General features: G+C 32.9%; 5 protein-coding genes across 14 annotated transcripts; 3 read left to right on the plus strand and 2 right to left on the minus strand.

Moving 5' to 3' along the window:
• Nucleotides 1-1,736, plus strand: LOC107939197 (UDP-glycosyltransferase 79B2). Its single transcript, XM_016872485.2, has one exon. It carries the CDS (start codon nt 253-255, stop codon nt 1,669-1,671), a length of 1,419 nt encoding a protein of 472 aa, XP_016727974.1. The 5' UTR covers nt 1-252; the 3' UTR covers nt 1,672-1,736.
• Nucleotides 1,737-1,893: 157 nt separating this feature from the next.
• On the minus strand, nt 1,894-5,425 carry LOC107939195 (probable E3 ubiquitin-protein ligase ZFP1). 2 transcript variants are annotated; one of them, XM_016872483.2, is made up of 7 exons: nt 5,253-5,425; nt 5,050-5,103; nt 3,341-4,175; nt 2,861-3,222; nt 2,639-2,740; nt 2,383-2,550; nt 1,894-2,252 (listed from the first exon to the last, which is right to left on the minus strand). In XM_016872483.2, exons 3-7 carry the CDS (start codon nt 4,137-4,139, stop codon nt 2,121-2,123), a joined length of 1,563 nt encoding a protein of 520 aa, XP_016727972.1. In that variant the 5' UTR covers nt 4,140-4,175; nt 5,050-5,103; nt 5,253-5,425; the 3' UTR covers nt 1,894-2,120. The 2 variants fall into 2 exon arrangements, with proteins under 2 accessions (XP_016727972.1, XP_016727973.1); XM_016872484.2 differs by lacking the exon at nt 5,050-5,103 and having other exon boundaries at nt 5,253-5,403.
• Nucleotides 5,426-9,632: 4,207 nt separating this feature from the next.
• LOC107939180 (28 kDa heat- and acid-stable phosphoprotein) lies at nt 9,633-14,199 on the minus strand. Of its 6 annotated transcripts, none has more exons than XM_016872466.2 (9): nt 14,010-14,199; nt 13,549-13,586; nt 12,556-12,618; nt 12,346-12,435; nt 12,222-12,256; nt 11,485-11,570; nt 10,510-10,575; nt 10,251-10,312; nt 9,633-9,843 (listed from the first exon to the last, which is right to left on the minus strand). In XM_016872466.2, exons 1-8 carry the CDS (start codon nt 14,074-14,076, stop codon nt 10,278-10,280), a joined length of 480 nt encoding a protein of 159 aa, XP_016727955.2. In that variant the 5' UTR covers nt 14,077-14,199; the 3' UTR covers nt 9,633-9,843; nt 10,251-10,277. The 6 variants fall into 6 exon arrangements, with proteins under 6 accessions (XP_016727955.2, XP_016727953.2, XP_016727952.2 ...); XM_016872464.2 differs by having other exon boundaries at nt 9,633-9,866; XM_016872463.2 differs by having other exon boundaries at nt 9,633-9,869.
• Nucleotides 14,200-17,493: 3,294 nt separating this feature from the next.
• Nucleotides 17,494-19,313, plus strand: LOC107939181 (transcription elongation factor 1 homolog). Of its 4 annotated transcripts, none has more exons than XM_016872470.2 (5): nt 17,494-17,671; nt 17,813-17,954; nt 18,242-18,312; nt 18,930-18,951; nt 19,040-19,313. In XM_016872470.2, exons 2-5 carry the CDS (start codon nt 17,842-17,844, stop codon nt 19,098-19,100), a joined length of 267 nt encoding a protein of 88 aa, XP_016727959.1. In that variant the 5' UTR covers nt 17,494-17,671; nt 17,813-17,841; the 3' UTR covers nt 19,101-19,313. The 4 variants fall into 4 exon arrangements, with proteins under 4 accessions (XP_016727959.1, XP_016727958.1, XP_016727957.1 ...); XM_016872469.2 differs by having other exon boundaries at nt 17,496-17,703; XM_016872471.2 differs by having other exon boundaries at nt 17,534-17,606.
• Nucleotides 19,314-19,969: 656 nt separating this feature from the next.
• LOC107939178 (protein SAWADEE HOMEODOMAIN HOMOLOG 2) lies at nt 19,970-23,483 on the plus strand. The gene is made up of 9 exons (XM_041086900.1): nt 19,970-20,225; nt 20,995-21,080; nt 21,165-21,210; nt 21,284-21,473; nt 22,001-22,073; nt 22,197-22,248; nt 22,539-22,682; nt 22,810-22,929; nt 23,034-23,483. Exons 1-9 carry the CDS (start codon nt 20,172-20,174, stop codon nt 23,331-23,333), a joined length of 1,065 nt encoding a protein of 354 aa, XP_040942834.1. The 5' UTR covers nt 19,970-20,171; the 3' UTR covers nt 23,334-23,483.
• Nucleotides 23,484-23,636: the final 153 nt, after the last annotated feature.

Genomic DNA, 23,636 nt, shown 5'->3' on the forward strand with positions numbered 1-23,636 from the left:
AACTATCATGGTGGAAACAAAATAAAGAACTCCAAGTTTGTTTTTACAGAGTAAATTTTCTCCTTTTTTTCCTTTTTCTTTTAACCACGTGGTCAGCATGCAGCGCAGTTCACCATCATGTAAAAGCCATTGGATTGTTTTCTGTGTCTTGCCACGTTGGAAGCATGCACTAATCCACATTCCATATGTAGTCTAAGAATCCCTGTAATCTTTCATCTCTCGGATCACATTGTGCAAGCAAAAGAAAAAAAGATGGGAAAATCAGGCTACTCAAAGCTTCACATCGCCATGTTTCCCTGGGTTGCATATGGTCATTTCATCCCGTTCCTTCATCTCTCAAATAAGTTGGCTCATAAAGGCCATAAAATTTCCTTCATTTTGCCTAAAGGAGTGCAACCAAAGCTGGAAAACATGAACCAATACCCCAACTTGATTCAATTCGTCCCTCTAGTTATACCCCATGTCGATGGCCTCCCTCCAGGTGCTGAAACTACATCTGTTGTTCCTCTGAACCAACAAAAATACCTTGCTTTTGCTGTAGATCAAACCAGGGACCAAGTTGAAGGCATCCTAGGGGCTTTAAAACCTGATATGGTTTTTTATGATTTCTGGTTTTGGATCCCAGACTTGGCTCGCCAACTTGGGATCCACCCCATATTCTATGTAGTGGTTTCCTCGATGATCATGTCGTTAGGATCAAACATCAGGACGCTAACCAAAGAAATGACTGTAGAAGAGGTGACGAAATTGCCTCCCGATTACCCTTCTTCCACTGTGAAATTCAAAGCTGAAGAGGCTGCTGCTCTGTTGTTTGAGGCTGAGGATTTCGGGAGTGGACTGTCGTTTGGGGAACGGATAAGGACTGCTGTGAGTGGAAGTGATGCCATTGCCTTCAGGACTTGCCGTGAAACCGAGGGACCATTTTGCGACTATGTTGCTCGAGGATATGGGAAGCCTGTTTTGTTGTCAGGGCCTTGCTTGCCTGAAACAAAGACCCAACAGCTTGATGAGAAATGGGTTAGCTGGTTGAGCCAGTTCGAGCCAGGTTCTGTTGTGTTTTGCTCTTTAGGAAGCCAGAGTGTGTTACAGAAGGACGAGTTCCAGGAGTTGTTGCTTGGCTTTGAGCTATGTGGGCTTCCATTTTTGTTAGCTTTAAAGCCACCCCAAGGATGCTCAACTGTTGAAGAAGCACTGCCGGAGGGGTTTCAAGATAGGGTTGGAGGAAGAGGGTTGGTGTATGGAGGTTGGGTTCCACAAGAGCAGCTATTGCACCACCCTAACATCGGCTGTTTCGTTAACCACTGTGGGTATGGAACGATGTGGGAGTTTTTGCTTAGTGACTGCCAAGTGGTGTTGATACCTGAAATAGGGGATCAAATTTTGAACACCAGGTTGATGGCGAATGAACTCAAGATTGGGGTAGAAGTGGAGAGAGGTAAAAACAGGGAGGTTCCAAAGGAGTCATTGAGTGAAGCCATCAAGCTTGTGATGGACAAGGACAATGAAACAGCTAATATGATGAAGAGAAACCATGCTAAGCTGAAGCAAATGCTATCTAACAGGGATCTTCAAGAAGGATATATCAACAATTTCATTCAAGCTCTGCAAGACTTGTCAAATAGAAAGTCCAAGTTGCAAAACAAAATGAATAAACCCGATGATGTTTGGTAGATGGTTTTGAGGTGTTCTTGCATGTAATGTTCTGCCATGAAAACTGACATCACCGTTATTCTAAACATGCTAAGATTGCTGCTTCTTTCTAAGAGCAAATTTAATTTCCAAACTAACACACAGATCAAGAAACACAGCACTCTGGTCCTGCAAATACTCAAGCACATATTCAACATATACGACAAATTCGACATGAAAAAAAAAATAATGGAGAAGGCAATATAGTTGAAAGTTGAATATCATAGCATGAGACTTCATAATGGGAGTCTGTACAATTGTTGATAATTACAGAGCCAACAAATAAATGAGTGTCCGTTAGATATCTGCAAGTTCATGTACAAAATACTCGACAAATATCGATTTATATTTAAAACAGACCATCAACCGTTTTATGTAGTTTATTACTTTTGTTGGATTTAAGTCAACCCCATGCCTTATACATCCTTGGATTATGTGGCTAATGCCTCTGATTTGCATATGGGGCATACGTTCTTCACGAGCAGCCACTTTCTTAAGCAACTTGCATGGTACTCGTGTCCACAATCAAGGGTTCCGATTTTCTCTTGGTTCTTATAATCCTCCTGCAAAATCACAAGAGAAATAGAAAATAACATGTGTTAGGAGTGAATGTTGACGCCATGAACCAACAGTTTTGCTTCAAACTTGAACAAAGGATATAATGTGAGCTAAGCTGTAAGATTTCTTAATTACCTGGCAAATTGTACAAAAATCAGGTTCCTGTTCAACGGGTGCCGCTTCTTCCAGATTAATATTTGTAGCGAATGTCGAATACGATCTTGTTTTCAATTTACGTCTCATGATTTCTTCTGATAAACCGGTGTTCACATTGCCAATCCGCTCTCCCAGAGCGAGCAACTCCTGTGGTCATTTTGAAGTTCGAGGAAATGGTCGGTAAAAATTAAGACAAAATTTAATGCAGATGAAAATTGGATGGACTTCATCGTACCTCGTAAGACATATCCTCTATATCCAAGCGCATATCTCTGTGATGATCAATAAGATTGCCAACTTCTTCATAAAATTCTGGGAACTCAAGTACGGCAACTCCCTGCCAAAGTCAATTAAAACATATCAGCATACTTATAAACTGTAAAAATAGCCAAAAAAGAGCCGGATACATATGAATTCCTTTCTCCTATCTCAGAAAAGAAAACAAATCAGTACTTACATCAGGTGGGAGAACTCTCAGGTGAGGAAGATTGCGGTGTCTCTGAGATGACTCAGGTAAAGCACCACTTTCCCGGCGAGAATGATATATCCTAAAGCCAGTAGGTGGAACTGGTCCAAAATGCCTACGCCCGACATCCAAACCATCCTGTGAGGGATTCATGGTGCTCTGTGAAGCATAGCTTGCTGGAAAGCAATAAGGAACTGGTGCTACTTGCGGATGGACATTAATGCCATGGCCTCTTGCTCCTTCGATAGGAGGCACATGATGATGAAAGTTTGGGTTCCGAAAGTCAAGGGGAGAATGTGAGAAATTTGAGGAACTTCTGTGCCTAGTCTCCATAGGTCCACCAATATTGCTACCTGTACAAAACCACAAGTCCAAGGCAATCAGTTTCGAGGTGAAAACATATTCCTACACAAGCTCATTTACATGAATGCTGCTTTAAATAAAAAGTACATATTTAGATGGAGAAACTACCATGCATATAAGGAACACCAGGAGCCTGAGTCCAAGCTGAGGCACCTCCATCTGTTATTGTTGGCTGAAAAGGTTGACCCAAGTAATTTCCTTGAAAATAAGGGTTGCCACTTTGCATCAAAACAGGATCCACTGCATTTGCCCCTAATCTGTTCCTCACACTTCTTTGAGGTCCTGCTTCTCTAATTGGTGGAAGGCCATTTCCCCTATATTGAGACCTAGTAAAGGATGCAGCATCCACTGTGCCAACCCCATCAGGGTTCCTAGTATTTAATGGTGTAACAGAGGAGCTAGAGCTTGATGAGGCATTAAACTGCTGAAAATTTCCTGGGATCCCTTCAGAATTTTTTCTCTTATACAAGCCTCTAACGTTATCCATGAAGTGGCAATTCCTTGCATATTCATCAGCAGAAACTCCATGGATACGATAGTTGCTGGATGATGGCATCTGGTCTGGGATTCCATGATTTATAGGAACACTGGATGAAGGGGTAGGCACATAGGGACCATAAAAGTTCGAGGCACTCCCGATACCAAGATCAAGATTTGGGGAATGATGATGATGCTGAACACCAAGGTACATGGGGATCCCATAAAACATACTGTTGTCATAATGCTCAGGTAAGGGATGCGCATCAAGGTTAGTTGTGTTCCCTGGAGCTGTGACGGTCATTGGGATATCAGGTGATGGGTAGTTCGTTGTCCCACCCAAATAGACGCAAGGTTCATGCTGGAGGTATTCCTGGCCTTGTTGATCGATTTCTAAATCAATAGGGCTTCGCATATTCCTTTGGCCCATGCTGCTTCAATAAATTGTTGTTGTAATTTGTTGCAGCTTCAGAGTGAAAATAATTAAGAAAAAGAGAACTCAGCTTGGTTCAAAATGATAAACCATGCAATTGTACGTGACATGAAAATGCTAGTAAATCCATAAATTTCGCATAATGAAAAGGAAGACGAGAAAATCAAACTAGCTTTGATTGTTGTCTTAGCTATTACAAATCCACTAGTTTAATATGATCTAAAAACTATTTTTCCACCACTGCCAAGTGACTCAAAAATATTAAATTCCATGTAAACAAGCATTCCCTTAAAACAAGTGTGTGTTTTGACAACTCCCCAGCTCTCAAACTTCTAAAGGTATCATAAATCTCTTTCCTCAAATCATCAACAATAATAAAAGAAAAAAGAAAAAAAATCATCACCATGATCTAACCTTAAATTTCCCTGAATGATAATTTGGAAAAAGAAAATCTACAATATCAAAATAGGCTCAAAATAATTACCAATCATCAAAAACTTTCTACCACCAGTATCGTATATATCTAGCTATGAGAATGGGGAAATTTCAAACATTTACCCTCCTGTACAAATATATTGAAGTTGTTCATAAAAATTCCTAATTATTGATTAAATTTAAAAGCAAAAACAAAATTATTTTCAAGTTTTTGTTCACAATTATCCAAATCGTAAGGAGAACCTCACAAATCATCCTACCAAGCTCCTCCTTTGATTAGAACTTCTAACGAACCAAAAGAAAAATAAAAATATATATATACACATTAATTTCAACAAATTCGTCAAATTTTTTAATACCCAATATTTAGAAAACAATTAGCAACCCAAATTCTTTAACAGCATTCAAAAATTAAAAAAATTAATGAAAAAAATAAAACTAAAGAAGGATGGGTCTTTTGACTTTGCCGTACCTTATAATCATGAACCAAAAAATCACAGCCCAGAATGAGTAAAGCGACCTTGAACTAATCCAAAGGAAGAAAAATAATGTTAACCTTTTAGTTAATTAAAACCGCATTAATCAAAATTTTGACAATGCAGAACCCTAGGAATTCAATGATTTCCGTGCAATCTTCAAAATAAAAATTAAAAAAACAAAAACAGAGAGACTAACCGAATCGAAGCAAAATTAGGGAAAATAAACAACGGAAGATGGAGAGAACTGAGAGACTTAATATAATTGAGAACGAAAAATAAAGAGGAAAATAAAATAAAAGAAGGAGAGAAATTTGAGAGGAAAAGCGAGAGAGAAAGGAACAAAGACGTATTTTCCACTTTTATAAACAAATTTTTTAAGGTTATTTTTAACCGCCATAGTAAAATACCATGTGTAATAATTCCTTTTTTTTTATTACACATATGTAATAATGATAATAACCATGTTTAAATTAGGGTGTTTTTTCTATTTACAGAATTTAGTTTTTTTTATTGCAATTTATCACCTGAGAAATTTAAATTAAATAATAAATTTATTTATTTTTGCAAATAGAAATATTCTTAAACGCTTTAAACGTTTTTAAAACTTTAAATTCGTATTTATTTGATAATTCTGTTATTAAGAAAATGCAATTCAGGTGATATTAAACCCAAAAAAAAAATCTATGGTGCAAATTGATATTGTATTTAATTGGATAATAAATTAAATATTATTAATTTAGAAAAACATTAAAATATTTAAAAATAACGAAATGAATTTAAATTATTTATATTAATTCAATACAATGATTTTAAAAAATAAAAATAAAAATAGGTTAAGGGATGTTGGCGGCTTTGTAATTTTTCATATTAATTCAATACAATAATATAACTCATCAAATTAATTGTTTTTGTCCTAATTTGGAGAAGCACACATTTCATTGATATTTATGAATTTTGATATAAAAAAGTTATTAATATTTTTAAAAAATATTTAAATAATAAAAACTTTTTTCCCTTTAAAAATTTTGGACCAATGGACAGCTTTGGTAATAGAAAAAGAAAACAGCTCGTGAATCACCGAATGAAGTCCAAATTGCAGGTGGTCTAACTCATAAGTCAAGTACATTGTTGTTGACCAAATTTAAAAAGCTTTTTACTAATTTATTTAATTATTCATCAACTTTTGTCCTCATATGGTTGAGGTGAAGTCACCGGACTAATTGATTGCGGTGTGTTTAACTACAGTTAATGTAAAAATAGAGATAATCATGAGATTAAATGGTGGGTAGTGTAAAATAAAAGAAAGTTAAAACGTAACTGGAAGTAAACATCCATCTAAAGAGGTGCTTAGCTTTAACTAGGGGTAAGACCAAAAAATTATTTTGAAGGGCTGAAATGTAAGTTTACCATTTTAATAGCATATATTTTTATAACTTTTAAAGTATTAAATAAATTTTTTATAACTTTAAAGGTAAGTACAATTATACTTTTACTAATTTAAAATTTTAAAAGACCTAAATAAAAAAAATTTATTTTAGGGGACTTTAACTCAATTAATATAATTGTTGTTACGCTAATAAGGAGAACATGAGTTAATTGTGTTTAAATACATTTTTTTTTTTGGTTTAAGAGTTCGGGTCAAAAGGTATAACTAGAAATTTGTATTGCATAAAAGAATCACGAGATTAAATTTTTATCCGAAAAAATAGTGTGAATTTTTTTAAGATTTAATTCGATTTGATTATAATTATTTGATATTTGAAACAGAGCATCAAATTTTTTGGCGGTATTTATAATAAATAGGTTGGTAGAAAAGAAGTAAATATAAAAATAGTGGAGAAAAAGGGGATAGAAATGGCGGCAAAAGGACAGGGTTTTTGGGAGGGAGAAATGGCGTAGAGTGGAGGAAAAGGGAGCCCTATCAAAACACAAAAGGATGCATATTTAGAAGGCATATTCTTGAATTCCCCCATGCAATTATGCTTTCAATTTTCAGCACATTTTTTGGGATGTGGGGTCCACCCTCAACTATCACCTCATTCAATTGCCTCCATTTCTTATTTTATGTAAATTATGAACTGAATTATTTCTTATTTTAGTTTAATTTAAATCTTAAGATATTCGATTTTTTTTGCTTTTATAAAATATATTTTAACGAAAAACAAGAATTCAAAAATACTTTTTGATCTGAAAATACTTTTAATTTGGATACCTACTTTTCTGTAGGCACCCCTTGGCCTATCAAATACATATAATCCAACCTCACTTATTTACTTATATACTGTACCCTTAATTCTACATGCTAATAATTATTCAAGTACAAGATCAAGAATTTTGAGTTGAAATAGAGATAAAATTGTAAATTTTTGAAAATTTGAGATTCGAATTTTATGCTAGAAATATTTAAATTAAATTATTAATTTTCGAGAGGGGTTAAAAAATAATTTTCTTTTCGTTAAGCTAAGGGATGATAAACTTTAATTAAATTATTGTTTTTTTAAGATAAAAAATGCAAGTTTTTTTTTATTTAATTAAATCACTAAAATGAAAACCCATCGTGTAGTGACAAATAAGTCCTTGTGGCAGTGAAGTCGCTCAAAATATAGAGAATTCTTTCCACTATTCTACTAAAGAAAAGGACTAAAAAAGATTTAAATTAAATTTTATGAAGAGACCAAAAGAAGCATTTTTCCATTTAAAGCAAGGATCTCCAAATACGGGTAGGTAGGATCGAACTCGGTTTAGTATTTTTAATTTGGGTTGGACTTAAGTAAAATTTTAGAACTATTTTTTTGGCCAAATTAAATCCGAACTTAGAGAATGAACTTGAAATTTTACATCAGCCCGGCTTCACCTGTCATGCCTCACTCCATAATCAAACCTACCATCAATGTAGTGACAAAAAACTTATGTTACTTAAGTCCTTATGAATGTCAAGTCTTAAGCTCAACTCTTTCCCCTATATATTTAATATATTTCATAGTTTGATCATGATATAATTTGTTTAATGATTATACTGTATTTAAAAACATACTAAAGGAAAAAAAAAAGGAGGTGGGAAAGGGGGGGTCTTAATATTGTATGAAGTAATGATGGGAACATCAAATAAACTATTATGCATTTGTTAATTAGAGTGGGAACTGATTGGACCACCAGTCAGAAGCTAATTTGATAAATTTAATTTCAACTCCTAGATTAATTGCTTAATTATTATTTTAAGATAGAAAGCTAAGCCATTTTGAGCAAAGGTGAAGTGGCCATGGGTTCTTTATATATATATATTTCTTTTTTAATTATAAACCCTACAAGACAAGAAAGATTTATATATATATATTCATAATAATCATTCAACCTTTTTAAAAAGTCTACTAAATTTCATCACTATTGTTGCACAACTTTATCCTACATCAATTTCAACCTTATCCAGTACAAATGTTGGATCTAAATTATATGCATTAAGAAAAACTTTTTATGGATATTATTTTATAAAATAAATTTTAGTTAAAATGACAAATTTGAGGTTTTTAGGTTTATATTACTATAAATTTATTCCGGTTTAAATTGATTTTTATAGATTTTATATATAATAATATTTATTACTCTTTAAATAGAAGAGTTTTATTTAACTCATCACCTTAACAAAAAAATTAAATATAATATGTATACACGTGTTAATAGATATAAAGAACTCATTAAAACCTGTTATTTTAAAAATTGAAAGGTTAAAATGGCTTAAATTGAAAAATAGCTAAAAATACAATTTTACATTTAAGCAAATGGCTAAAGAAAAGGAGATAAAAGAGGATACAAGCGGAAGAAATGAAATAGTAGAAAGTGTAGTTAACAAGGTATCTTTCTTCCTTCTCCACCTCGTAGTACTAATTATTTGCTTCAATGTGCAAAGTTGAGACCAGATTCTTTCGCTTTGTTATGGCCTAATAAAAAAACCTCAAAGTTGGATTTATTGTGCTGGATTTTGTCCATTTCCCAAGGCTACCTACACCCCCCATCTTCAACTTCCTCTTTCCTTCATCTATCCCTTATTTTATCTTATGTATATATACATTGTTATGGTATTTATTTTAGTATTCCTTTACTCAGTGAGGATCAATGAACTTGGGCATTAGTTCGAGTGCTGTAATGAGTTTAGGTGACTTACGTAGAAGGGTCATGATTATTCCTCGGGCTGCTTTCAACCTAGTCTTGGGTCCAATTTCATCTCAATTTATTTTAATCGATAAAATATATCAAAAAGTAATTTTATTTTTCAAAACAAAAGAATTAATCCTAGTAAAAGTATCATGAAGATGTATGTATTAGGAGTTGAATATTATATTTTATTCATTCTACTCAAAAGATGAGTAAATTAATTTTTGTACGTTAAATCAAAGAATAAAAATCGTTTTATTAAAAATTCCATCTATTTCTACTGTTAAAAAACTTATCATTGTATGCCAACATGAGATACACGTAGTCATATGTTATTATCTAATTATTCTATCAATCACGTCATTTTTAATGGTCTAGATGGATGAATTTTTTAACAAATAAGACCAAATTATTCTTTGATCTAGTGTACATAACTAATTTATTTATTTTTTAGTAAAAAGAGTAAAATATAATCCAACTTTTAGTTCAGAGTTTTCCACGATACTTTTACAACCTAAGCTGTGTAGCTCAATAAATCAGGTCTTCAGCAATCAACTACACGTCTGGGCCCTGGCTGAACTAGCGCATGGGCAAGTAAAAGCTCTCCCAGAAACCCTTCTTGGCCACCAGGTAACCAACTACAAGCCACCAAATGCAATCACTGCTGTATGGATAGATGAACCATTTTTTGTTCAAGTACTAATATATGTCAGCACCGATTTGATAATCTAGATGTTCAAAATTCAAACAAGGTCATCAAGAACTTCTCTACTTTCTTTGTACCCTCCTACTAAGCATAAGCCAAATCTATGCTCTTTGCTTATATGTTTTAGCATGTTTCAATGTTTGTGCACAAACAGATCATCATCGACATGAAACATGAACGACAAGCAAATATTGAGATGATCCAAAACTAAATAAGGTACAATTAAGTTTAGAAGATTGATTGTATGTATAAGCTTCAAAGCAATTTTTTACGGGATAAATGCTTCAGTATACAAATGTAAATATCATATATAAGCCATAGAGAAAAACTGACGGTAACCTTGTCATAATTGATTCCTCAGCTTGGTTATTTGCGAGCTTCAACTTTCTTCTGTTCTCTCACTGTAAGGGCAAATAGAAATAGTATCAGCTTCGACTGATATTGCAAATACAGATGTAGTGCAGGCCTATTCTGATACCAATTTTTGATATCAGAAAACTTGGGGAGTAAATAACTAACCAGAACGAAGCATAACAAAGAGGAATAAAAAGTTCGTATTATAATATAAAGATGAGACAACAATTGGCAAGAACCATACCAGCCTTCTCTTCCTCTCTCTTCTTAGCAGCCTCTGCCCGTTGTTTCCTTATCAGGGCTAAGCGCTCTGCAATAGTAATTAAGTAAAAATCAGTAAAACAATAGAACAAAATTTGTACAAGAGGTGTGTATCACTGCAGTCATCGGAAATGGAAAAAACAAAGGAGTTAAGCTTGTTAGCCGAAAGCACAACAGTGCTTATGAGACATCAAGGTGGTACTGTGATATTATACTATATACTCAGTTGCAGGGGAGTTTGCCCTTACCAAATAGGAGAAACCAGCTCATTTGTACCATACATGAAAACCAGCAATATTTATCTCTTAAACCTCTTCCTTCTCAATGCATCCATTAGAGATGGTTTAGATTGCTAAAGAAAATAGCAGTTTTGAAAATCTAACATACAAGAGACTTTCCATCCTCGGCTTTTGTTTGGTGCAGCTTTCCATCACCATTAGCAGATCATAATAGTTTTACACAATTTACCACCTCAGAATTTAAGCACTTATAGCACTTACGGCAGGAAGAAACCAGTTTATTTTTTAAAAAAAATCCCAAGGAAAAGATCTTATTCTTCTTACACACCTTTCCTTACATTCCTGCAACCTTTAAGACTGGTACTAAAATCATGTTACCTTTACATACTCACCTCAGCAATCAAACATGAGTATTTTATCAACACCTCAATGCTCCATATAACATTTCTAACCACTTAAGTCCATGGACAATTGTCATTGTCTAAGCAATGAGGCACCTTTTAAAAACTAGGGTGCCTTAACCAGGGATTCAAATGAACTATAGTCAATGAACATAATTTCAACCTCAGCTACAAGTCTGAATTCAGTTAACCAAAAAGAATTAAATCAGTCCCACAGAGGACACAGAAAAAGCCATGTCGAAGTATCATAATATTTGCAAGGGCTGCCAAACACTAAATTTAGGTTACAATACTGTACAACCACTCAATTTAAGTTACCTAAATCCTTTCTTGCTTGTTCAGTTTTCCCTTGTTCCTGCAGCTTCATATATCGTTCATGTGCCTTTTGCTTTTCTATTTCCTCTCTGCAGTCATAAACATTAAAATAAGAGCACAACCAAGCTGGTCTCAAAGGAAATAACCAATTAAAGACATAAGGTATTGATGTTATAATTCAACATGATGCTAATATAAAAGATATAGTCTGTAAACACCAGGAAGTTATAGGCATATGGGACATGATTTCAACTTTGAGGAAACAAATTTTAAACCCCGCAGTTGGTAGAGTTACTGAGAAGGATTTACACATATAGCAAATCTACATCATATATTTGTTAGTTGTGGGAAATCTTTCCCTTACCAAAAGAGACTAAAATTTAATGTCCAAAAGTCTATTACCTTTTCAGCCTCAAAGTTATCCCACAAATGCAACTTAACACAACAAAAGAACTACTATGTTATATCAATTCTAGATTCAACAAAAGCAGAAAGAGTTAACAGTGCTTCATCAAAATAAAACTGGTCCAACAAAGTGAATTATTGAACTATATATGAATCAACAATGATAATAATTTCTTTTTTCCTTTATGTGATATGACAGATAACTATTACTAAAGCAAAATGCCAATTATTATAAACTAGTAAAAGCATTTAAGCAATCAAAAGTTGACCCAGATGCACACGATAAAGCAACGATCAGTCAAATTTGATAAAGAGAGAGAACTAGAATCACAAACCTTTCACGCCTTGATAGTTCAGTTGTTTTGCCCATCTGGAACATATAATTTCAATTACTCTACAGTTATAAATTCATATATAAATCCAGATTTTGTGCAGCAGAGGAGCATTTGTCAAACTTACAACAAGATCTTTAGCTTTAGCTTTGACATTCTTTGGTTTGGCCAAATTTGGATTCTCAATCTCAATAAGCCCTTGGGTCCCTTTTCGTTTCTGCCATAATGTCACCAACATCAAACAGGAAGTATAAAAGTTAAATAACACAACAAGAACTCATAGCAAATGGAAACAGTGCCCATTATATTATACTGAAAAGGTACAAAATGTAATGACCTCAGGCTCTTCTTCTACTTCCTCTTCAGACCGTTCTTCTTCTTCCTCCACTTCAGCTTCTTCCTAGAATGAAAGATAAATATTATCTCATTTACCAAGTTTAAATGAAGTACTACAACGGATACACATCCCTAAAAGGGAAGAAAGAAAAGCATAAAAAGGAAAATTAAAATTTCCAATTAAACACTCGACATAACCGACTGTGAAGCATCAAAAAGATAACAGAACAAACATCATCAACTTAGGTGATAAATTTATTGCAATCATTCAATATTAATTTACTGTCACTATATATGTCAAATTTAGATTTACTGACAATTACAGCCATTTAAATGTGACAACCAAAAGATAAGTCTTCACACATAAAAATTCCAATTCCATATCAATATCTCTTTAAGAATACATTCCAAAAGAGATGAAATTACGTGACTTAAAATAGCCCAAACAGCCAAAACTCATGAAATTACAACAGTCAAACCTGTCATCCACCCAGGGGCGAATCTAGGGGGGTGGCAGGGGCCCCGGCCCCCCAAAATGGAAAATTTTCCATTTTGGCCCTTTAAAATTTTTAAAATTTTAAATTATTAAAGGTAAAATTGCACTTTGACCCCCTAAAAATGAAAAAAATTTGATTTAATCCTTTAAAAATTATATTTTTGCTATCGTACAAATTACAATTTAATTTCTGCCTTCTCTAAAAAAATTTTCTGGCTTCGCCCCTGCATCCACCCTACATGAAAAGACAACCAACATAATTTGCACAAAAAAAGAAGCAAATCATCAATTTTGGTTTGTCAAAGTAAAGTTTTAAGTATTTTCTCCTCCACAGAAATCACTATTAAGATTGAGATACATATACATATACATATACAATTCTTTTCAGGCAATATACAGCAACAATACATAATACATGATAACAACAAACAAATTACAAGAAGAATCAACAAAATTCATAAGTGAATCAACTTGTTAAAATTAGCATAAAAATCTTACCTTCTTAAAAGTACGGGGACGAGCAGAGCTACCAGCAACTGCAACCATTAGAACATTTAAGGAAAACAAAAAAACAAAACAGGTGAAATTAATAAAAGTTATAAAAGAAAAATATATAGTTTCTTATTTTTGTCTAAGAATTTGACTCAAAGTTCCCAAGTTATTCATGCATTAAAGGCGGAATCATTCCCAAGTTTATACGAAGCTAAAACTTAAAATTTAAAAGTATAAATTTCTCCCTTTTCTTTTCTCTACGTAGCACCTGAAAGATCACACACACAAAATAAATAAATAAAATCAAAATCAATACGGTAGAGCTAATAATCCAGCAACTGAAAGCTTGGTTAGATCCGATGCCAGGAAACCGCATAGAAAATACGTACAAGTATATCATGCAAAGGACTTCAAAAAAGTAAATAAATACGAAGAAAGGGAAAAGAACAAAAGAGATAGTGGCGCACGGAGCTCTTCGGGAGTAGAGAAATGGCGGTGCCCGGTTGGTTTGCCCTTGAATTTCCCTCTTCCCATTTTGTCGTTTTTTTATCACCGAGAGAACGAGGAAGAAGAAGAAGAAGAAGCTAAAAGTGAGAGTGAGGATTTCATTTTTATTATTATAATAAAAGTTTATGCCTTTTGAATTAGATTCTTCAGAATCTGTTTTTCCACTGTCAATTTTTGTATATATACCCATATAAACTTTTTTCCTTTTTGTCAAACAAACTTCCGGAAAGCCGATACCTTAGCTTAAGAGTAGGAAACTATTGCATTCCCATTATCTCCATCAATATCAATATTTTAGTTAGATTATTATTGTAGTCGAAGTGTTTTATTTGTGGTTGTTATGATTAAATTGTAGTTCATTTCATTTTTTCTTTTTTGATAACGTATCTTTATATCAATATTTTAGTTAGGTTATTATTATAGTCGAAGTACTTTATTTGCGGTTGTTATGACTAAATTGTAGTTCATTTTAATTATTTTTTTTTGTGATAACGTGAATCAAAGCAATGAACACCCTAATCATTAAATGTTTCTTAATAAATTTGACATTTTACATTAAATTGACCCTTTCACCTTTAATCTCAACGATTGACTAAAAAATGATTTCGAGCAAGCCGTTATGGTGAAATCGATAGACACATTACTCTTAAGAAGCAATGCTAGAGCATCTCGGTTCGAGTTCGAGCGGCAGCACTAAAAGAGGCATGGGATTCCATTTTAATTAGTTTTAGTTCTTAATAAATATGTACTTATACTTTAATCATGTTACTAAATTGTTTTCTGTTTTTTTAAATAATGTCTTCTTTCGAAAAAAAATTATGTTAACATTTTATTCCAATATACATTATAATTTTGGGTTTAAATGGGAGATTATTAATGTGAATTAAGTATATGAAATATAAATTAATTATTTTGGTTTAAAAAAACCCACTTTAAATTCATAACCTTTGAAAATCTAAATAGCATATATGGAGGAATAATATAATGAAATAGAAGTGGAGGAATAAAATGGAGATATGGTTTGAAAAGAAAGGACTCCTTTGGCCATAAATATTCCAATTCCTAGAAAATACCAACTGGAATTCTCACCTTTCAGAATCTCACTTTGTTTCAGTATCAACTTCCTGTTTTCTTTTTGATCTCACTTTCTTCAATATTAAATTAAGCTATTGGTGCATCACCTTGACTGCATTTATAATTTGGTTAATTGATATTAGTTTAGTTGTAAATTTATCAAAATGAAATACTTATTAAATTAGAATTAACATGTTATTTACTTTGAAAGGTTCTATTTTCTCAAAGTCCCTATCTTAATATTGCTTCCAAGTTATAATGAAAGCCCTTTTAAATTTTGGACTCGTTTTTGTTATTAATTAAGAGTTATTATTATTCATAGTGATGAATTATGTTTTTTTTTGTTATTGAAAGTTATATTACTTAATTAATAATAATATATCATAGTTATTATTAAATTGTTATGTTTATTACTAAAATATGTGACTGTCCGTTTGAATAGTTATGTCTCTATGAAGAGACGTGGGAACCCTTATAAATAAGAGTTAAAATTCATTTGTTTAGTACACCAAAACATAGAAACTTTTGTTTTGCACATCGAAATATAAATGGGAGCGAATAAAACTTAAAATAAAGTGACATTTATACACTCGCTGACGCCTTTGTTAATTTCTCACAAGTTCATTTTTATCTATGCATACCAATAAATTTAAGGTTCAATTTCACAATTTATGAGAAATTAAAGGTGTGTATGTTCATTGTGCATTCACATGCCACTACTATCATGGTACCATGAGGAAGACTATCAACAATAAAGCCACATCGATGTCGGTGATCTTATTAAATTTTGGTTAATAAAAGAATTTTTTATCAGGAGAAAATGAATGTTAAATTTATTATTTTACCCATATTTTAATAGTTAAATTATACCAATATTAATTATATTATGAAAAAGTATGATTGTCTCATGGATTATTATTTATTTGATAGAAACTAAATTCTAATTTACCATTTGCATGATATTTTAACATGCATAATTTTTTTGTATAAAAATTATATAATATATGTGCAAGAAAAAAAGAAGGAAGATGGATGTATGGTTGCAAAAGGAACTATTAATGGACCGAAACAATACTTTTTGCTTCATTCTTCTAAATCAATAGTTTATTAATGGATTAATTTTTTATAAAGCCAAATTCTAATTTATTATATACATGATATTTTACATGCATAGTTATGACTGGTACATAATTATATAATATATATGATATGCATATATTTTTACAATCATGAAAATGAGAAAGGAAGTTAATGAAATTTTTAAGCAATACAAGGAAATGATGTTTCGGTTGGCGCGTTAAACCGAAAATATATGTTTGTTCGGTCATTACAAATCCAAATAATCATGTTTATTTGGTAAACTTCTAAATATGAAAGGTTATGACTATTTAAAAAGGTACTTATGTACTTATCGGTACATTATATATAGGTGGTTGGTTGGAGTTGAAATAAGTAATTTATTTCATCCAAATTGTAAGTTAAAATTTTTCATTACAAAAGCTTTCATTATTTCTCATGAAATTGAGATATTTGATAATTTTTATTATTCAAATCATGATTTTAAGTGTTATTTACGAGACATTATTTAAGTGTATTAATTGATAAATGATACACTAATACAATGCGAATCATCTTAGTTGATTTAAAATAACCATAACCTAAATGGTTTTATATTTCATCACACATTTTTTTAGCCTATATTATAAACTTTGGATTAGAAGTAGTTTTGACAAGAAATGAAATAAGTCCCACACAATTTGCATTATCACAGCTTTGATTTTTAGTGATACCTAAAAAGACAGTTTCGGAATCTCATTTTCATAAACTGAGTCCGTAAATATTAAAATATGAATACGGGATTAATATAAAAATGTATTGATATTTGGTCAATCAATTTTGTCAATTAAATAGTTAATTTAGGCTCAAGGACTAAATCGTAAAAGTTCAATCGCTATAGATTTTTAATTGACAAAAGGCTCGAGGACTTAAATGACAATTAACCAAAGGGTCAAAATGGAACCAATGTTAAAGTTAATGGATGATGATATCAAACTTCATTAGTTATAGTTAACAGGAGGATTAAATTAAATTAAATAATTTAATGTAATTAAACTTAATAATTAAATGAAAAGCTAAAATAATTTTTTTTGTAAAATTAGAGGGTAAAAAAGTAATTAAACCTTTTAAATATATTCCACTTAAATTGAATGTACAAGATTTTGATTTAAGCTTGAGCAAAAGGAGAAAAGATCAAAAACGGTGCCACTTTGCTGGCTTTAGTTTTTTAAACCGTTTACCGTTTATTGCTAGCCCGCGTTAATCATAATTTTCTCATCACCTTTCTAGACCTTTCTGTATCTATATTTTAAAAATTATATATACATATAATTTGCTCTCTTTCTCCTTAAAATATTTATTCATCGATTCTCCAAATCAGTTTTAATTTCTGGGTTTTGAATCTCAAGCTATTCTCTCATTCATAAGTTAAAAGAAAAAACCCTCCTTTTTTTTTCTGAAGAAAATTGGACAACATTGAATATTTTGTTATGTATTGTCGCGTTGATTATTTGATCACCTCAAGTAACAGAGTCGAATAGTTTTATTAGGGTTTTTTTTCTTAATTTTTGGATTGATGCTTTTTTTCTTGTTTTGGAATCTAATCGCATCATTTATTGATTGCTGATAACAGATTTAAGGAGTTCTTTTTTCTCTGAATAAATGGGGAAAAGGAAGTCGAGGGCAAAGCCACCACCTAAGAAGAGAATGGACAAGCTTGATACTGTTTTCAGTTGTCCCTTTTGCAACCATGGAACCGGTGTTGAATGCCGCTTGTTGGTTTTCACTTTTTTTACTCTTTGTTGATTCTTGCTTTGATGTTTTCAAGAAACATACATATGATTTTAGCTAGGGTGAATGTTATTAATTGCTTTGCACCCAGATTTTGTTCTATTTGAATTGGAATTAGTGGAATTGGAATGGAGGCCTTAGCACTTTAATCAACCGATTGGTACTTCAATTTCTAAAAATAAGGGGGGGGGGGTGCTAAGTGAGATTTAGTTTCTAGAATTTATGTTTTTGTTTCTTGGGGAACTTAGGGTTTGATTTGGTTTGGTTTTAGGGATATGAAGAACTTGATTGGTGAAGCAATTTGTAGGATTTGTCAAGAAAGCTTTTGCACCACCATTACAGGTATGTTAATTTGCTGCTGCATTGATTCCACAATTTACATTATCATCATTCATCAAAGTTCATGTCTCATATCTTTTCCCAAAGTTTCTCTTGTACCTATCACTTTCAAGAAAATTTGGTTCACCTAAACCTTTATATAAGTGATGTCAAAACAAAACTTCAGAAGCATATGAATATGTCACCTGTTAGTCAAACTATAAATCATAAAGATATGAGTGGTTTAGATGTTGATTTTTATTGTTAGAGTTAATGATGGCCGGTTATAAGTAAAATGGTTTTGCGTTCTAATAGGTTTATGGAACGTCAAGTTACCAAATTAAAACTGAATAGAAGAAGGGGTTTCGGTTTTTGTGTTTTCCTTTTCGTTTTCGTTTTCTGTAGCATAGTCTAGTTCTTGCTGATGTATCATGTTGGGAAGGTCGGTTTCTGGATTCTTTGTGAATGAAATTAGTCCTGAGAATGTTATGATGGTGAAGGGATCCTTTTATATTTGTTTGCTGATTCCATTGCAGTATGTTTTAGTGGTTTATTAAGTCTCTTTGTTGTACATTGACTTCCATTACTGTGATTTTGTGTAATTATCTAAGATATTGTCATTCTTTTCTTCTGTTCTGCAGCTTTGACAGAACCTATAGACATGTAAGTAACAATCAACATGAATCCAGTTGGTGATTCATCTTATTATCATTCAACTTTATTGTTCCTAACTTGGCTTCTTTCATTACAGATACAGTGAATGGATCGATGAATGTGAAAAGGTCAACAACTTTGAAGACCACGATGCTTAGGAAACATTGAGTGCCTATGTTTTTGCTACACTGTTGGAAGAAAAGTCCATGAAACGAAAAGAAAAGATCTTTTTAATGGAATGGATATACTTGAATCCGACTTCATGGTTATTATTTTCTGATGGAACTGTTGAAGTTGAATGTACAATGCAATGCTTTCCTGCTAGTTCCTTGACAAATCTAATTGGAGATCAAGACGAGAACATTTGTGTAGTGTTAGATCTTTTTCCTTTTCTTTTAGGTACAAAGATGGCAGCTGCACTTGTCACTAAATCCATCCACCCCATCAACACATATGTATTTTATATTTAAATTTCAAACTCATTAAGCATGAAAAGTCCCCAAGTAATTTGCAATGCAGCTTATCAATTCAAATCCTATAATCTTTAAAAATTTGAGATTATTGATATAGGATTCGAGTGATTCACATGGTATTGAAAGTTATCTAGTTAATTATTTTGTATTTGCGTTTTTTTATGCTGATTGACCCTACTAATGCAATTAATAATAGAATCATTAACAAAATACGATCAGATGTAAAGTGATTAAACGACTTAAGAGTTTTAACTTTCCAACTTTGAAAAGCAATGGGAGTTGACATGGATGGGAAGATTTTCTTGTAGTGGCCTCATGATTTATAACTCGAAGAGATTTAAGAATTACAAACCTTTTTTTAACCAGGATTTAATATTCATTCAAGGAAAAAAGAAAAAAAAATTAGGAGACGAACTCGTTTTATAATTTAATAAATAAAATATTTTACCATACTTAAAACTCTTACTACTTTTAAGAAATTATTATAGATTTTATTACTGGATGAAACGATAATAAACTTAGTATAAAACGCACGGGACTCACCTGATTTGGCGACAAAATTAGGGTCGAAAGTCGAAACCCAAACGAAATAGTTCTTTCTTATTTAAATTTCTATCGCAATTTGTCAACTACTTTTTTTTTTTCAAAACAAAATCTTGACTTTCTTCTTCCTTTCTTTACCTCGTAGACACACTCCCAAAAACAGGAAAAAAAAAAAAAAGAGCCCGCGCAAGGGGGAGTTGAGAGTTGGAATAGATGGGTCGGCCCCCTAGTAATGGTGGCCCTGCTTTCCGTTTCACCCAAACTGAGGTACCCTCCTTTTCAATTTATTACATTGCATGTATTTGAATATGGATGTTTGGATTTTCTTTTTTTAGTTCAAAATGTCGAAGGGATTAGTTAGATTGCTTGATTTATTCGATTTAGTTCTGGGTTTTTTTACTTTTAAGTTGTTTGCTATTATTTTTTATCTTTGATTTCTTGGGGTTGTCTTGATAGTTTGTTTAATAGTGAGCTTAGGTATTATCTTTCTTTGTTAATGGTAGCATTAGCTTTTGCTTGGAATTACTCTTATGTACTAAATGCCTTGGGCTTCTTTAAGGTTTTCAACTTTATTAATCTAGCCTGTGCTCTTAGTTTCGTGTGGGAAGGGGATTAGCCCCGGAGTAGGCTTTGGATATCCCCTGACAGTATCACCAAAACTGGAAAAATAGTATACAAATTGGAAACTCTGATGTGGGAATTAAATGAAAATTCCTAGTAGGTAATGTTCTTGATGGCAGTAGAATCAAAAGGGGCAATTTTGGTAGCAAGATTTTCCTGGTTTTAAGGTGTAATGCCCTTTTAATCACAGCATGGATGGGAAACATGTGCTCGCTGCAAATAGTTTTTGGTATGAGGTCTATTTATTCTGACTGTTCTGAGGCAAAAGTAATTTTTAATCTGCTGCTTCTTTGGTTATCACTGAAGGTCATACTGGAATCCTGGTGTATTTGAGATAAGTAGTATAGTTGTTTGTTAATCATATTCCTCCCGCATTCTCTAAAGAATGGGTTTGTGACTTAATCTCTACATCCAGGTTGCAGATATGGAGACTGTTCTCCAAGAGCATCATAATCAAATGCCAGCTCGGGAAATCCTTGAAAGTCTGGCGGAGAAGTTCAGGTGTGCATTAATTTCCTTGAAAGCATAATGTAATGCGGCATGATGTATAATTCTTTACTGTAAGGAAATTTCTTTTGGTTGTAGTGAATCAACAGAACGGAAAGGGAGGACTATTGTGCAGTTTAAGCAAGTAAGAACTTGATTTGATTTTTTGTGTATTGAGGAAATATTTGAAGTCCTTTACTCTGGAAAGTTTTGTGTAGGTATGGAATTGGTTCCAAAATAGGCGCTATGCAATTAGGGCAAAATCAAGTAAGGTTCCTGGGAAGTTAAATGTTACATCTATGCCTCGGGATGATTCAAATCCTGTGAGAAATGTACTTCAACCTGTTGCTGCTCCCATGCCTCCCCCTATGGCTGCTCCAATGTCCACTACTATGCCAGCCACTACAGGTAGAATGGATTTTGATTCTGTCTTCGAAGTCTTGAAGGCCTCCTTTCTTTTTCCTAAATTTGGGATTAATAATTGGATGCTTCACAGTCCCTTTAGTTATTTATCTGAAATATGGAAGAAGTACACATTGTTTAGCTGTGTTCCTATGTCTTTAATTGTGATGCATAAGATTACTAGTATTTGTATCATCCGTCATATATGTTAGTTTAATGGTTCCTTAAACTGTTTATTACTAATCATTAGGTTAGATTTTTAAGATACTTTAAGGGAGGATTCTGCTTATTCTACTATTAGCCGTGCTTTTTTCTCATCTCTAACTATATGTTGATAATTTTACTTTTGAGGGAGGAATTTTACTAATCTCTACCTCAGAAGCTTGTGTTTATGAAAAACAAATGTAAGTGATTAAGCAGCCTAATTAATAAGTGTTTAAAGGTACTAGAGTTCTACTTCATTTTGGGGCTTCCGTATTATCCTCTTTGTATCATCTCACTTTAGACTGATTGCTCTCATTTTCTTTGCCCAGTTCCTGTTGCCACAAGGCATATGTCAGAATCTTTCATGGAGTTTGAAGCTAAATCTTCAAGGGATGGTGCGTGGTAAGTTTGCGATTTGGATTGGGAAGTTTGGAGGCCGAATATTACCTTCATCTCATATAAATTTTGTTCTCTGGTAAACAAATTATTTTCAATTAACTCAATTTCTTAATCTCTATTTTTCAGGTATGATGTTGCAACCTTTTTGGCCCATAGATATATGGAAACAGGTGATCCGGTAGGTTTTCAGCTCAATGTTACTGCATACGCTGCTGCTAGTGCTTATTTAATATTGCACGAGTTACATATGTTTTCCCCTTATTTCTTATTTCTTATTTCTTATGTTTTCCTGATCCCATCTTTCCTTTTTTTTCCCCCTGAAATTGATTAGATACTTTTGAAAGTTGTCATCATTTCACCTTTTCCTGTTTCATTATTAAAATTTTAATGGTTTATGAATAACTAAAGAATACCAAAATTTGCCATCCAAGAAAGAGAATTCCAAAATCATTTTGCTGTCTTTTGCAGGAAGTACAGGTTCGTTTTGCTGGCTTTGGACCTGAGGAGGATGAGTGGGTTAAAGTTCGCAAGCATCTCAGGCAACGGTCCCTCCCATGTGAAGCATCCGAGTGTGTTGCAGTTCTTCCCGGGGACCTTATTCTTTGTTTTCAGGTGGATTTCTGCTTACAACTGCCAATCAAAGATGACATTGAAGCAATCTTGAGAGAGTATATATATATTTCTTTTGATCAAACCTTTTCTCAGAAGTCATTTTTTCGAATGATTTCTATATTTTCAGGAAGGTAAAGACCAGGCCCTTTACTTTGATGCTCACGTCCTTGATGCGCAAAGGCGGAGGCATGATGTAAGAGGTTGTCGTTGTAGATTTTTGGTGCGATACGATCATGATCAATCTGAGGTATTAGTTAATTAAATTGCTCGATTATTGTTTTCACACTCACACACACTGGGCACAAACTATATATTGCATTGTTTGAGTCTTTTGCATATTCCATCCCTTAGGAAATTGTACCTTTGAGGAAGGTTTGCCGTCGGCCTGAAACCGATTACAGGCTGCAGCAACTGCATGCCTCAAGTAACACAGAGCAGAAACCTAGCACGAATCCTCCAACAGCCACCACTCCTGCCGAAACGATGCAGAAGCAGTGGAATCGAGATGTATTGAGGACACCAGCCCCAGTAGGAGTTTCCCATGCTAATGTTTCTTCCATAGCTGCACAAACTGCTAAGCCTGAATCTAAAAGTGCTGCATTCACCACAACCATTGCTACCAGTACCCCTGCTCAAAACATGCAGGAATGAAAGTAATAGGTTAAGAGACTGATTTACAATGGGGCTAAGCTCCCCACTGAAACTCTAAGATTTTTTTTTCTTGTGGATATTATTCTGTAATTATTACAAGTTCATTAAAGTTTTAATTTTGTCTATGAAATTTGAGTTCGTTTTCTTAAAGGTGCTTGCTTGTGTCTAACTCATGGCAGTGGCTGGAATAAGTTAGGGTTGATTGAAATTTGTGTTTTCTGTTTTCAACATAGAATATATTTGGTAAATAATGTTGTTATGTATTTAAAAAAAATAAAAACTTTAACTGCATCAAAATAACAT

The sequence above is a fragment of the Gossypium hirsutum genome, chromosome D01 (genome assembly GCF_007990345.1).
Source record: "Gossypium hirsutum isolate 1008001.06 chromosome D01, Gossypium_hirsutum_v2.1, whole genome shotgun sequence".
Lineage (NCBI taxonomy): Eukaryota > Viridiplantae > Streptophyta > Magnoliopsida > Malvales > Malvaceae > Gossypium > Gossypium hirsutum.

Bases quoted from the DNA above. Each gene is read 5' to 3' on its own strand.
- LOC107939197 (XM_016872485.2), top strand. From the start codon at position 253: ATGGGAAAATCAGGCTACTCAAAGCTTCACATCGCCATGTTTCCCTGG.
- LOC107939195 (XM_016872483.2), bottom strand. From the start codon at position 4,139: ATGGGCCAAAGGAATATGCGAAGCCCTATTGATTTAGAAATCGATCAA. The intron at 2,741-2,860 runs GTAAGTACTGAT...TGACTTTGGCAG, and splicing joins TGAGAGTTCTCCCACCTGAT to GGAGTTGCCGTACTTGAGTT. The intron at 2,253-2,382 runs GTAATTAAGAAA...GTGATTTTGCAG, and splicing joins ATTTTTGTACAATTTGCCAG to GAGGATTATAAGAACCAAGA.
- LOC107939180 (XM_016872466.2), bottom strand. From the start codon at position 14,076: ATGGGAAGAGGGAAATTCAAGGGCAAACCAACCGGGCACCGCCATTTC. The intron at 12,257-12,345 runs GTAAGTTTGACA...TATATGTTCCAG, and splicing joins CTAAAGCTAAAGATCTTGTT to ATGGGCAAAACAACTGAACT. The intron at 10,313-10,509 runs GTATGGTTCTTG...TTGCCCTTACAG, and splicing joins GAGAGAGGAAGAGAAGGCTG to TGAGAGAACAGAAGAAAGTT.
- LOC107939181 (XM_016872470.2), top strand. From the start codon at position 17,842: ATGGGGAAAAGGAAGTCGAGGGCAAAGCCACCACCTAAGAAGAGAATG. The intron at 17,955-18,241 runs GTTGGTTTTCAC...GTTTGGTTTTAG, and splicing joins ACCGGTGTTGAATGCCGCTT to GGATATGAAGAACTTGATTG. The intron at 18,952-19,039 runs GTAAGTAACAAT...CTTTCATTACAG, and splicing joins TTGACAGAACCTATAGACAT to ATACAGTGAATGGATCGATG.
- LOC107939178 (XM_041086900.1), top strand. From the start codon at position 20,172: ATGGGTCGGCCCCCTAGTAATGGTGGCCCTGCTTTCCGTTTCACCCAA. The intron at 22,074-22,196 runs GTAAGTTTGCGA...TCTATTTTTCAG, and splicing joins TCTTCAAGGGATGGTGCGTG to GTATGATGTTGCAACCTTTT. The intron at 22,930-23,033 runs GTATTAGTTAAT...TCCATCCCTTAG, and splicing joins ACGATCATGATCAATCTGAG to GAAATTGTACCTTTGAGGAA.